At 31.0% G+C, this 15,693-nt stretch overlaps 1 protein-coding gene across 1 annotated transcript in view; it reads right to left on the reverse strand.

Annotated features, from left to right (window-relative positions):
• Window positions 1-5,275: 5,275 nt before the first annotated feature.
• LOC107481588 (berberine bridge enzyme-like 26) overlaps window positions 5,276-15,693 on the reverse strand; it is a 64,352-nt gene continuing 53,934 nt past the window's right edge. The window contains exon 2 of the mRNA XM_016101857.3: window positions 5,276-6,888. Within this exon, the coding sequence (XP_015957343.2) occupies window positions 5,378-6,888 (1,511 nt within the window). The 3' untranslated portion in view covers window positions 5,276-5,377. The remainder of the gene's footprint in view (window positions 6,889-15,693) is intronic.

Raw genomic sequence — 15,693 nt, forward strand, 5'->3', positions numbered from 1 at the left:
CTCTTCGAGAGATTGCTTTGCAACCAGTTCAGCATATCAGAATTCAGAAAATGTCAAAATTGATTGGCAGGCAGGAGGTTTCGTAATACGTTTCTAGCAAAAAAAAAAGTCTCGAATGACATAGAGAGTGAATTCAATATCGTTCCTACACCGGGGACAATGATCGTCATTGGTAAGATGGTGCATCTTCCTTTCCACATTTGTAAGAATGGAGTCATGAGCAATAAGTCAAAGGAATAAACACACTTATTCAGGTCCTTTCCAACTTCAAACAAGGCTAAAAATGTTGCTAGAGTTGTCAATGGTATTCTAGATATCTTGGTAAGCAGATTTGAGCTTGAAGCATCCATCCAAGATGAGAGCCCACACAATCTGATCTTTATCTTTTCAAGGGGACGGCGTGGGATTCACAACAATCTTGCTGACTACGTTATCAGGGAGCCATTCTTTGATTTTGTCAGCGTCCCCATCCCCTGAAATAGAACGAAAATTCATAAGGTTACTAGAATAATCAATGCTTCTATTGCTTACCTGATTAATATGCATATCCAAACTCCCTAAATTAGGAACCCAATTATGTTTCTAGAAGTTGATGTTTTTGCCATTGCCAACCCGCCAAATGGTGTTTTTAGTGACATTCTCTCAATTAGCGGATACTCCTTTCCAGAGATTCGAGTTACTTTGCTTTCTATCTACTCGAGGAATAATGTTATCACCTCCACCATATTTGGATTGTAATACCCTTGTCTACATGGCATCCTTCTTCTCAATAAGCCTCCAACCAACTTTCATTATGAAAGCCTTGTTAAGAGTATGGGCATGACAAATACCCAAGGCCTCGTTTTTCTTTTGCTGACCCACTTTTTTTCAAGTTAACAAGTGGATATTTTTTGTTCGTTCAGTCTCTCCCCAAAAAAAATTTCTGCATTTACAATCAATGAAATTACAAGTAGTAATAGGAAGTAAGGTAATTTGCGTAGTATATAAAGAAATAGAATAAAGGACAAAATTCACTAAAATATTTCTTCCTACCAAGGAAAGAGAGGATGCCTTCCAAGAGTTAAGCCTGGTGTTGAGTTTGCTGAGGATTTCATCAAAAGTGTTATTTGAGACTTTGAAATAATAAAGAGGAACTCCAAGGTACTTCCTTAGATTGTCAATTCTGATGAAACCCAAAGCTTCATTGTTCTCCTCTCTGATTGGGCTTTCAACATTTTTAGAGAAAAAAATACGTGTTTTTTCTTAGCTGATGTTTTGCCCAGAGCTCTCACAAAAGACACTTAGGCATCTATTAATGATACTAGCTTGCTCCATACTACCTTTAGCAAAAATAATCAAGTTGTCTGTGAAACAAATGTGAGATAAAAGACGACCCTCCTCTCTTAATATAAATAGGCTTCCAGAACCCATAATTCACATCACAATTAATGAGCTAAGAAAGACGCTCAATGCACAAGACAAAAATGTAAAGAAAAATGAGATCGTCCTGTCAGATACCCTAGTTGGTTTAAACTCCTCCATCTCCTCTCTATTCAAAAGAACTCTCATTTTGGTTGTAGAAATACAAGCCATAATAAACTCAACGGTATGTGAGGAAAACCCAATGTCAATTAAGGTTTCCCTAACAAAAGACCATTTAAGCTTATCATATGCCTTCTCAAGGTCGATCTTGATAGCCATCCAGCCTTCCTTCCCTTTTTTATTTCTCATCGAATAAATGACTTCCTGAGCAATGATGATGTTGTCAGAGCCTTGTCTTCCTGGCACGAAACTACATTGAGTAGGACCAACCAGTTTCTCCATAATCTTTCTCATACGACTTACAAAAATTTTAGTAATAACGTTGTATGAAACATTGCACAAGCTTATAGGTCTCATCTATCTTGGATTAGAAATAGAGTCGACCTTAGGTGTAAGCATGATGAGCGTTTCATTAAGGTCCTCAACACTGATCGGATTGTAAAAAATACTCTGCACCATGTTACAAAGGTCAGGCCCAATTTTATTCCATTGTTGCTAATAAAAAATAGCTCGAATACCATTTCTACCGAAACTTTTAGGATTTTCATACCAAAAAGAGCATCCTTAATCTCCTGATACGTCACATGACAGCCTAGAATATTAAGGTCAGACTCATTGAGAGGCGGAAACTCTTTACAAAGAACGTAGGGGGTTATCATGGGTGTCTTGATACAGGTTGACAAAAAAAGTAAAGGCATGTTGTTTCAGATCATTCTTTTCTGTGATGCACGAACCATCCTCTTGTTGGAGGGCAATGAATTTATTTCTTCTCCTTCGAATCATAGTATATCCTTGAAAAAATCTTGTATTGCGATCCCCAAATTCAATCCAGTTGCTCCTAGATTTTTGGTACTATAACAATTCCTCTGGAGTAAGAATTTCCTTATAATCTTTACACAACTGAAATTTCCTTAAGAGCATGCTGAAATTCATTGACACTAGCTATCCAAGAAGCTTCAACCTTCCAGCAGTCCCGAACTATGTTGTTAAAATCCGGGTGAGGTAGTCAAACTGCAACAAAGAAAAAAATGCCTTTTTCGTTTATTGAGCACAGAAATAGAATAAAGCTGAAGGCAGAGAATAGCATGATCAGACTTCAATATAGAAAGATGTTTAAAACAATCATTCGAAAAATTTATTTGCCAATCCAAATTGTCAAGAGTTTTGTCCAGTCTAACTATCAAGTTACCTCTCTTTAAAGCAAAAGGTCATCCAACAAACCCTAGGTCAAGCAGGCCACAGCCAAAAATGCAATCGCTGAAATCAGAGCAAGCGCCAGACTAAATCCTAGTGGCACCGTCCCGCCTCTCATTATCATGGAGGGTGGTATTGAAATTGCCAATCACACATCAGGAAAGATTAGTATTTTTCGACAAAAGATGCAAGTTATTCCAAAACAATTTCCTGTTAACCTTTTGGGGGATTCTATATACAGCAATAAGACTATCAACCTTCCAGGTACTCAAATCTCAAAAAGTCCAAATACCGCCAAAATGCCCAATAGCATCTACAACAAAACAATCTTCAAATTCCAATTTATTCCTGACTTCCATACCCCGATCCCCACTAAAGTGAGTTTTGAAGAGAAGCAAAAAATTTGCATCAAATTCACGTCTTAAATCTCTAATAAGAGTAGAAAAGAATTTAGAACTAGCACCTTTACAATTCCAACCGATAATATTCATAAAACAAAAAAAGGAGAGAAAGGTTACAGAAAACCTGAAAATCATTGTTGGGCATTCGCCCTTTAATTTGCTTCAGACTACGATCTCGGGAAGAGCTTCCCTCTTTATTCTTGTTTAATGGCGACACCATCATATGAACATCAGGAGGTTTGTTTGTTGGTTATTAACTGCCTTCTTCTTCATAGCGCCACCCGAAGAGGAGCTCGCCCCCAACAATTGAGTGGAGAGATTCGTTTTCACAATATGATGCTCCAGCATCTTATTGGACTCCTTTATCACCAAGAAGGCATCGTTCTATTCTTGCTGTAACCGACGCATACTATCAGGCATTACCATTTCCAAAGTTTCCATATCTGGTTCCTACTATGCGATATGAGGGAGGAGACGCATCAGGAATTTCAAGAGTATTAGCTACTTGTAATATACTAATGCAAATTTTGGCTATGTTTGTGTTTGGATTACAGTTTGAAAATGGAAATTTGTATAAAATTGACTCTGTAAACTTGATTTTGATGAAAAGTAAGTTTGTGTTAACGTAATTTATGTTTGACCGTCTTTATATCAAAATGAATTATAATAAAATAAATATTATTTGAATTATACTACTCAAAATCATCACTTTTAGATAAAAAATTACTAAAAAAATATCAATTTAAATAATATTTTATATTATCCTATCATTTCACTTTAAATATTTGAATAGATCATATTAATTCATTTTATAAAAAAAATTAGAGTACTATACATTTTATAATGTCAAACAAAAAAGAAATGTTCTATAATTTTTTTAATATCGTTAGTATTCTTTAATTTAATATTATTTTGTACTATAAATTTTTATTATGTATGGCTCTTTTGTTACTTATAATTTGTATATAATAAAAACGAAAATAATGCACAATAAGAAGTACAATAAAAACGAATTTTTTTATAGAAATATAATATATAATAATTACAACCAACAATATGTATCATAAATTACAATAAGAAGTAAATAAAATTCGTATGAATAAAATCAAATAAAAAATAAAAGATTTATACACAACATAAATATAGTATAATAAAAGATAGAAAAAAATTTATATAAACAAAAAATAATAAAAATAAGAATTTATATCAACAATAGTTGTCATATGAATAAAAAATACAATAAAAACATAACATCAAAACACTAAAAAATAACATCAGAATACTAAAAAAATAATATAAAAAATATAATAAATAATATAAAAATTAAAATATGAAAGAGAATATTAAAAATAATAAAAAATTAAAATATTTACCTTGGCAGATTGAAACAAATCTAAAAGATTTTGATGAAAAAAATTGGAACAAAAATAATATATAAATAACTACTGTAAAAGTTATATAGTTACTTGCATTTTTTTTATAAAAGAAGATAAAGGGTAGGATTTGGTAGAAAAGGAATAAATTTTTCAGCTAATTTCTCCGACGGTAATCAGCTTTTTCTTACGTGAACGCAAAAGTTAAAATTTTTAGCTTCACGTAAACTTACGTTTAGAGGTGAGAGAACTTTTGAATTCAAAATTTTAAAAAGTTACCAAATATAAAAATAAAATGTTCAAGACACTCAAACGGACTTCTCTCTTTTCCAACGTAATCCCAAATATACCAATAGTGTTTGGCTGGGTGTTAAGGTTTGTGTGTAATTATCAAATAGGTGTTTTCACTTTTCATTGACATTTGAAATTGATTGGGTACATTTGAGTCTGATGTGTAGTTAGTAGTTACATTAACTGTCATACCTCAATTATTAGGACGGCTGTATATGATTGATTTTAAATATTTATTATTCAAACAATTTGCAAGCTTTTATTCAAAGCTATGTGAAGACAAGTATATGCTTCTTTGCAAAAATTATGAAGTCGAACTATAATCTTTAAAATATATAGGCCTGGTTTAACTAATGACAACTTTTCAAAAACATTTGCTATGTTATGTTACTCTTGTATTTTTCTTAAATCATAATTTGACATCTCTTTGTCTGGTTGCAGTCAACAAACAAACTTGTGTAGTTTTAGTATCATTTTTATTTTGCTATTCAACGATTAAGGAACAAAACAGGGTATGCCATTTATTTATGATTATGAAATAACTATGGATAACTAATCTATTGTATATTCTTTTTTTAGTGGGCACTGATGGTACCTCTACAAAGGTGGAATGCTCTGTTCATTCCTGAAAAAATTTTTAGGATCAACTCTAGTCTTCACTTCTACTAGCCGCTTAAAGTTCTGGTTGAAATATTTGAGGCCCCAAAATTGTGCTTCAACATAGCTTGTATTCGGACCATTCACGCCCAAATCAAGGTCTCTGTAATTCAAGTATGCTCGCCTTGGCAACTTTGACACATAAGGCGCTAAGTAATCATAGAGTGTTCTTATCCATTTTATGTACTTAGTTGCATCTTCATTGGAATCCCAACTAACAGAATATTGGATTCCATATAACATACCCTTTCTGTGAGGGAATGGAGTTGCTGATTCTGGAATCTCACTCATTATTCCACCATATGGTGTCAGGATTATGAATTGTGACTCCTCCAAAACCAGCATCTTCCATAGCCCTTCTAAGCCAGTAGATGAAATCGGTTCTGTTACGTAATCAGATTTTGTTTTAAAACTCGATGATGTTATGTTCCTGTTGAGCAAGATCTCCAAGGACTGGTCCACTGAAAAACCTGCAAAATAAAGAACAGATTGAATCCAACTCATCTCAGTGAAGTTGCTTCGCTTCAACCCGAATTCTGCAAAACTTTCCTGCATCAAAGGGAGGAGGTTCTCTGCGGTTCCAAGGTACATTCCCGTGAAAGAAAACACCACAGTTTTATTACCAAGTCGAGAAGCTGAATTGGAAACTCCAAGAACTGCATGAAGAAAGAGTTCTGCAGGAAGCTTTGGAGCAACGGTTTGCCACTTGGTGAAAATCTCAGAACCACCATCATCAAGATTCCTTGAAACCTCAAAGATGGTAACTGTTGATGGAACTTGGACAAGCTTGATCTTCCATGCTGTGATAACACCAAAGCTTGAACCTCCTCCACCTCTTATGGCCCAAAACAGATCTTCCCCCATTGCTCTTCTGTTCAGTATCGTCCCATTAACATTGATTATCTGCGCATCGATCACATTGTCAGCTGCTAGGCCATATTTCCTGAAGATGGTGCCAAATCCACCTCCACTCAAGTGTCCTCCAATGCCAATTGTAGCGCAACTCCCAGCAGGGAAGCCATGGACCTTGCTTCTATTCGCAATTGCGTAGTAGAGTTCTCCCAGAGTAGCACCTGATTGAACCCACGCTGTTTCGTCTTCCATGTTAATGGTTATGGACCTGAGGTTGAAAAGGTCAATGATGATGAATGGAACATTAGAGACATAAGAGAGGCCTTCATAGTCATGGCCACCGCTTCGAACTCTGACTTGGAGGTTGCTGTGTTTGGAACATCGCAGTGCTAGTTGGATGTGGAAAAGGTTGTGTGGAGTGACAATGAAATTTGGTTTTGGGACTGAAGTGGCCAAGAATCTTGAGTTTCTTATAGAAGCATCCAAGATAGGTTCATAAGAAGAACTGGTTTTGGTGAAGACTATTCCTGAACTTGTGTTGGTGTTAACTCCTAGACCGGACTGAAAACATTGAAGGAAATCTTCATGGCTAGCCGAACCTGATGATGATGCAGAGAAAATTGAGATGAAAATTGTGGCAGATAGGAGAACTAAGTTTACAACTGATCTAGTCATTTTGGTTTTCCTTCCTACCTTACCAATGCATTGCAACTCTCCTATTTATATAACCGTAATCCTATGGAAACAATAAAAAATTAATTACGTTAGATGAATAATGAAAGATGCGAATAAGGAGTTGCATTTCAGGTTCCCTAAAACAAACATTATATCTAATTAATTCAAAATCTATTTATGTTATTTAAAAAAATAACGTTTTCCTATATTTTTTATTAAAAAATCAACAATATTTATTAATTTTAATAATAATTAATAAATATTAAATAAAACAAATTTAGGTTCATTGTTATATGGCAACTCATGGACTGTTCATTTAACGTTTACTAAAGAAATCGAATAATCATGGTTATCATTTGGACTAAGAGTTGTGTTGGAAAATTATTATTATTATTGACGTCAAACTCCCTCAATAAAATAGTTCTAGATCGTCTGAATAATAGGAAAGAAAATCCGTAGCATTAACTTCTTCTGCCCAACCCTATTTTTGTTGTCTTCTTATTCCTTATCAGTTGAGCTTGGCTTTTTAATTTCATCGGTTCATTGCATCCCGCCAAACTATAAACTTTTGAATGGTCATCGAATATTAATTAAATGGATGTAATCACAATTATTAACAGAAATGACTGCTTAAAATATGATTTGTTACGGACTTAAATATTTATTTAAAATTAATAATTTCGTGTTTATTAGGATCATAAAATACGTGGCGCTCTAAGATTAAGATTACCTAACAATTTTTGGTCAACGAAAGTGATAAAGTCTAATGAGAACATTTGAGTTTAACCAATAATCGGGTTAACTTGGGAAGGTAAAACGCCTTATTTCCACCATCTCTGCTTAATAAAATTCTAATTAAGAATTGAGAATAGTCAATATTGAAGTCCTAAGAAGGTTTCTGTTGCAGAACAACTTGGTTATGTGGTGATTAGTGATTTGTTGCTTCTCCCTGTAAAGGTCCCGAAATGTGTCATTGTGGCTTGCACAATCCTATGTATAATTTGATCCAATAATCTTTCGTTTTCGTGCTTTTGTAGATTTGCGATCATTTTTGGACAGGCCCGTAATTAACAAATTAAAGTTCTAAATGTAAATGTAAAAGGCCGCATTATATATCCGATATATCATTAGTTTATTAATTATATATTCATAAAGAAAATGGAATCAAAATTGAATACACCAACTCGCAAGATTGGAATTCTTTAATTAGATATGTTTGAAAATAAACCCGAATAAGCACGCACCTACATATGACTGTGTGTATAAGTATAACCTATGAACCACGGATATTTTGTTGAGTTATCATATTTATGTGTTAGATATATTTTGAACATAATACTTATCGATATCGTCTGATATGTATATTTGTTGTGTTTATTTGTATCTTAATAAAAAATAATTTTTTTTTAAACACGTCTAAACACACATAAATACCATTACGTGTCAGCGTGTTCAATCTTATTCTTAATATATATTTTTAAAATAAGTTTAGATATAGTATATATTATTATTTATTAAAATAAAAAATATTTTAAATACTTGATATAACTAAAATAAAACATTAAAAATTTTAATTTATATTTTAATATTAATAAAATATCAAAATATTATTACGATTTATCTAAAAAATATTTTACATTTTATATGTATATACGTGTCTTCTTATCATATAAAATTTTAAAATTCATGTATTGTCATATCTTATATCATGTCATATTCTCTGTCTGTATTAGTATCCATACATCATAAAGTATAACTATAGAAGAGGCAAGACCATTAGTCATCAGTGTGTATTTAGCTTTGTAAACGCTATAAATTGTGAAAGTCAACATAATTGTGCATCCAAAAATGAGTAGGGGCCACCAAAACGTATATTGTCATTAAAAATTTGTTATTATTTTCTAATCCAATTTTAAAACAACAAAATAAAAAATTAACCTCGAATTGGCTTACACTTTTGAGGTAGAATAAGAATACATTTATTTATTCACAAAACACTCCAAAAATTCTCTCCAATAAAAGCGCGCGCACACGTGTATGTATATATATAATCAGGTTAGATATACAAAAATTAATGATTAATATAAAATATATATCATAATATATAAAATTATAATAATTTAATTAATAAAAAAATAACTTGTATGCATTGTTTTTCTTTTTTTAATATAGTGTTAATTGTATTAACTATAAAATAGTTATTTAATCTACTTTTTTCAATAAATCAGGCATATATACTCAATATGACCATAAATAATTTAGTAATACTTAAATCTACCAACAAAGTTTTATATGTTAGTTTACTGTGAAATAAGAAAATATCAAAATCAGCTCAAAATGAAGAATAAATTAATAGAGAATTCTAATGAAAAAAGTTTTGTAATAAACAATAAATAATTTAAACCTACTGAATAACAATTCAATGCTATCTTTTGATACCTGCAAAATATATACATGAAACAATATTGGATCAATGTTGGTATATAAAATTATATGATTAACGTAATTATAAAATTGTTTGTCAAGAGAATAAAATTATACGAATTTTATGATAATTTTAATATTCTCAAACTATTAATATACAATAAGAATTCATCTATTAGTTCCTAGAATTTCTAAATTTTTTTAAGTGATAGTAATAAATTTTAATAAATAAATAGATTTAGTAAGATATTTTGTTATTACCTTTTTATTATAGGCTCTCAAAAACTTCTCTATATACCACATTCATCGTGCAGTTATCTTCCAAGTGTCCATGATCTTGCAACAGCACTCGCAGACCATCTTTACTCGTTACCCTTGATAACGCAACATACAATTGACCATGGGTGAAAACTGGCCTTGGAAGGTAAATTTCAACTTTCGATAGAGTTTGTCCTTGGGACTTATTTATTGTCATTGCAAATGACATGATAATTGGGAATTGTCTTCTTTGAAACCTGACCGGCAATGTTTCATTATTTGGAATTAGATTCAGTCTTGGGATAAGAACAATACTTCCAACTTTGTTACCAGTTAAAGTCTTACATTCTATCACATGATTTCCCATTCTTTTAACTTCCATCCTCGTTCCATTGCACAAACCATTAGTTTGATCTATATTCCACAGCAACATAATAGGAACGCCAACCTTCAGAACCAACTTGTGTGGTGGTAGACCTGAAAAATTTATTCCATTTACAATCTCCGGTGAGAAAGCATCTAACTCAAATTCCATATTTTCCTCTTCAGCACACACAGAGTCTGAACTTAAGTAGACTCTTTCTTGTTCAGGTAACCCTGCAGTCATCTTGTTGTTGACATCAGTGACACAATCCAAAGTTGGTGCAAGAATTGCTCTATCCTTGAAATAATTTTCAACGGATAAATTGAATAGCATATCTGGATACACGAAATAAATGAGGTCATCCAAAGCTGTCTCAGAGTTCTTAATCAAAATGTCAAATGGTATATGAACGATCGATTCACCATCTGTTGTATCACCAGCCAAACCATAACCAATTTTGAGTAGCCATTCTGCAAAATTTCTGAGTTCTTGTATGTTGTTGTTTTCACATAGTGACAATCTCATATTTTTTGTAAACTTCAAAATCTTACAGTTATGCCACAAATATGAAGAATTAATAGATGACTGAATTATATCTTGCCTTGAGCCTCTGGGAATCACAGGTAAAATTTGTCTAAAATCTCCTTCGAGAACAACAACTTTACCTCCAAATGGCAAATGAGCATTATACGAATCTGAGCACCTTAAGATGTCTCTGAGGCATTTGTCTAAAGCTTCGTAACAATACTTACTTATCATTGGAGCTTTATCCCATATGATTAATTTGGCCTTGGATATTAACCTTGCAAGAGGACTTCCCTGTTTAATGCTACACAAAGAATCCTCATTTATGGCCAAAGGAATTTTAAACCTTGAATGTGCAGTTCTTCCATTAGGCAACAAAAGTGCAGCAATCCCACTCGAATCAACATTTAAAACTATATCTCCTTTAGATCTAATTGAGCATGATATAGTTTACCATAAGAATATTTTTTCACAACCACCTTGACCGTATAAGAAGAAAAGTCCACCCATATTACCGCTAACAGCACCAATTATTTGATCGTATACAAATTTCTGCTCATTAGTTAGCCTTTCTAAATACCCACTTAGTTCATTCGCAAGAGCATTAACGTCAAAGTTCAACTCTTCCATGATAATTCTGTCTTCTAAGCTGGACACCAAATTTTCTAAAGGATATGGCATTTCACAATATTCTTTCAATGACCTGCCATTTGACTGGAGCAAATCCTCAATTTTTGCGAGTATAATATTTTTTATTTGGACTTCTGACATGATCAAATCTGTATTTTTCCAATTTAAAATAACACAATTACTTGAAAAATTATTAAATTAATCTCTGGTAAAAAATGTTTGAAATGCATTGTTGAATGATAAATAACACTCCTTGTTTTTGGTTTAAAAAATGCTTCATTAGTAACATGTCCTTTTAAAAAATATTATTATGATTAGTATGAATATCAAAATCATTATAACATAAAAAAAAGGCAAACAAACAACCGATGCAAATGCAAGTATTGGAAGTATGTGGATTTAGTTACGGTTTCTTAGATTAAGTAGATATGATTTACAGCAATGAATCATTGCCATATATATGATAATTTTACTTTCAAAAAAGACATTATATTAAAGAAAATAACTCTAAAAATTTCTTATCGAATATTTTTGTTATAATTATATGATAAATTGAATTCTAACAGGGGAAAAAATTATAATAGACTATAGTTACCTTCCATTTGCAGTAATCTTCTTTGTTCATATAGTACATCATCGGAGAGAAAGTTTCAAGTCTTTTGCCAAACAAAATCTGGCCTACTCATGTTATTTGATGTTAATAAAACAACAAAAAGTCTCCTTAAAAAAGTTACAGAGTGCCATGTTCCTGCTTCAGAGATTGCATCAATGGATTCTTTGTCATCCTGCAACAGTCCTAGAGCATAGCATGCATCTTTGAAGGAGTCATAAATGACACCATCAATTGTTCTTAGATCACTGAAACTTGTGCATCCCTTTTGAATGTTCAAAAGTAGCCTTAGATAGTAATCTTCCTTATTCATGGGTGGTATATGAGATATCCTTCCTATGGCATAGCCTTACTTTTTATGAGTCCACATATGATGCTCTCCATTCCAAACAAATTTTATTGGAAACTCAGAATAAGTCAGATTTTTTGCATCATTATGGGCTTCATTTGCTTTGAACCATCCAATCAACATAGATTTCTTGAAAAAAGAAGTCTTAACAACTGACTGAATTGTATCGGTATCTTTGTAGACAATTGGCATATCATCAGGAAGATGGAATGGCAATCTTATTATTGCTTGTTCCTTCATTTGAGTAGGATAACCAAACAATCTTCATGCAGCTTCACATGCTGATATATATCTACAATCATAATAATTACGTATTTTATCTACCTGAGATTCATTGCTTTGATAAAATGCAGCTGTCATCCTATCATTATCCTTGTGAAGATACTTAAACAGGTATTTGATTGCTGAAGTTTGGCAAGTATACTCAACATTGATGTGACATCCAAATTTTAGAAGAAGACCGGGATTGTATGAAACTATGAAGGAATTGTCAACCTCTATATTTTTCTTTGATACAGTTCGCCCATCATCTCTTCTTTGATATCTTGGAAAGCCTGCTTCGTTAATAATTGTCCTATCTCGAAATGCCTTGGGAAAAAACTTTGAGCATTTACCATTGATCATGCATTGGCTCTTTCTATTTAAATGACCGCATGGATCATGAACCATATATTTCTCAATAGCAGCATACAATTTTGAATTTTTTCTCTTATCTGAAATCTCTGTCTTAATAACATTGTCTATGTCATCAACAATTCGTGGTTTTGATTCCGGATGCATAAATAAAAGAAGATGGGCATGAGGTAGACCTCTCTTTTGAAACTCTATGGTTAGACAATCTGCAAATTTAAAAATATTAACTATAGATAATATAGATAGAGTAAATAAAAACTCATAGGAAGATTAGTTATACTTACATCCAATAATCTTTCCAAAGAATGTTCCTCTCTTTAATTCCTTAATTAATTTATCAACCTTCAACTTGAATATTCTACATAAGATGTCTGGTCTATCCTCTGTATGGAGTCCTTGGGGTGTTACCTCTCTTTTTATCTCATTCCATTCTAGATTGCATGTCATAGTGATAAAGTAACTTGGATATCTAGCATATTTACATATTGTAAAAGCATTTTTGCAATTGTTGAACATGTACGTTGGACCACTGGTAAAGCTCTTTGGGAGAATAATTCTCTGTCCAGTGTTAATGGCATTAGTTTCACCACGAACCATACACTCATGCAATTGCTTGAACTTGCCTAGCCTCAAGTTTGGTTGTTTCAATCGTAAGTATAAAAGCCGTTCTGACTCAACCATAGTGTAGGCATCTACTATGAATTATTGCAGTAATCTTCTTGACCGCATTGTAAGTGCATTGTAAATATATTAACCCGTACCATAACGAAAAGGTATTTCATGGATGTAATGCATAAAATTATAATTTCAACTCGTGTAATAACCCATGTAATAAAATTAGGTTTTTTCCCAACTAATATCATGGTCAAAAATAGAGAGAAGTGACCAGTACATTGTGATTGATCTTTATGATTTGCAATATGTAAAATTTTAATATGAATATTTCTTTTGGTAATAATTATGTGTTGTGGTGCAATTTTTTTTTTTATGTATCACTACTTACTCTTTTAATTCTCGCTTTCATTCAAAAATGAGAAAAAAATAAGATGTACACTATGAGATCAATTTACAATCCAATTACTTGATCATCTATGTGATCACCAAACAACAAAATACATAATTTATTCTCTAATTTATAAAGTTTAACAAAGACATTGGTAAACATATTAGTTTTGCATTTATTTATATATTTTATTTATTTATGTTATATTTATAATTATATTATATCTATTTTTATCAATATATTTTTTAAAAAAATACCGTTAGTGTTAGCACTTGGTGTATTAAATAAATTAAATGATAGAAACATGTAACTATTTTTTTTTCAGTCAACATTAAGTTGCAATATCAATATATTAATAGTAAATTGGAGAAAAAAAATGTAATATTATATCGAAAAAATTTTTTTAAATCATAATTATAATTTATGATTGAAATCATAATTTAAATATTTTAAATGAGATAATTTTATTTAGAGAATTTATAATTCAAACATAATTTTTATACACTTAATAGCTACATTTGAGTTAATACATTTAATACTATATTTAAAAAAACACTAACAATGCATATCATATTATTTATTTATTAATTAAATTATTACAATTTAAAATAATTTTAATAGAATAATTTAAAATTATAATTTCAATTTTATCACATATATAGCACGGATTATTACACTTGTTGTGGATCTAAAATCCAATTAGAGCTATCTTTAGAAATATATTTGTCCTTACATATATTTGTTATTAAGTTAGTAATAATATACTCTTTAATTTCTTAATTAGTAATTTCAAAAAATTACTTCACATTCTTTAAACTTAAAGATGAAATAAAACTTGGTTGTAATTACTCGTACCATGCACGTGATAAGATTGAAATTATAATTTTAAATTATTTTTTTAAAATTAATTTGAATTATAATAATTTGATTAATAAAAAAGTAATATGTTATGTATTGTTTGTTTTTTTTTAATCTAGTGTTAATTAGATTAACTCTAAAATAGTTATTAATCGGTTTTAATAATCTACTTTCTTTAATAAATTAGACATATATACTGAATATGATCATAAATAATATAGTAATAGTTGAATCCACCAATAAATATATTGGCTATTAATCTATTATCACACTATAAAACAAATTAAATATAAATGCTATTAACACGTACTTATAAATCTATAAAATCGCATTGTTTTTGATTCGTGCAAGTGTTTACTTATCAAATAAACTTAAAATATGAACAAAAAATATTTATAAAATGGACCTAGCATCACTTGAAAGAATCATGGAAAATAATCAACTTACCTTATCATTTATGAGAACCATTTCCATATAAGTCGTATTGTTATTGTCAAATTTGAATGAAATTTCCATAACCTTATAATTCTTACTTTTATTTTTCAAACTTGTTTAGTACATAATCTACCATAGGTAAAAGTGTTGATAGAATCGTAGTTAGTATCCCTTATATATGAAAAATAATAAACAGAAGAAGTTCTATGTCTGAGGTACGGATTTTCTAAATGATAAATAATTGTAACAATTCACTATTAATCCTTATATATATATATATATATATATATTAGGGGTGTTCATAAAAAAACCAAAATGTGGTTAACCAGTTAAAAAATCATAACCACATTTTGGTTAACCAGTTTAATAAAATAATTTTAAAACCATATCCATATTTTTTAGAATTGGTTAACCAAAACCAAATTAAAAAAAAAAACGGTTTTTAACCGGTTAACCAAAACCAAATTAAAATCAAAACCTAATTTCAAAACTAAATTACATACTCTCTCTCTCTCTCTCTCTTTCCTCCTTCCTCTCTCTTTCTCTCTCCCTCCCTTCTGTCTCTTCTTTTCTCTCTCTCTCTCTCTTTCTCTCTCTCTCTCTCTCTTTTCTTTCTCCTCCTATCTCTCTTTTTCCCTTC

Source organism: Arachis duranensis, chromosome 3 (genome assembly GCF_000817695.3).
Source record: "Arachis duranensis cultivar V14167 chromosome 3, aradu.V14167.gnm2.J7QH, whole genome shotgun sequence".
In the NCBI taxonomy this organism is placed as follows: domain Eukaryota; kingdom Viridiplantae; phylum Streptophyta; class Magnoliopsida; order Fabales; family Fabaceae; genus Arachis; species Arachis duranensis.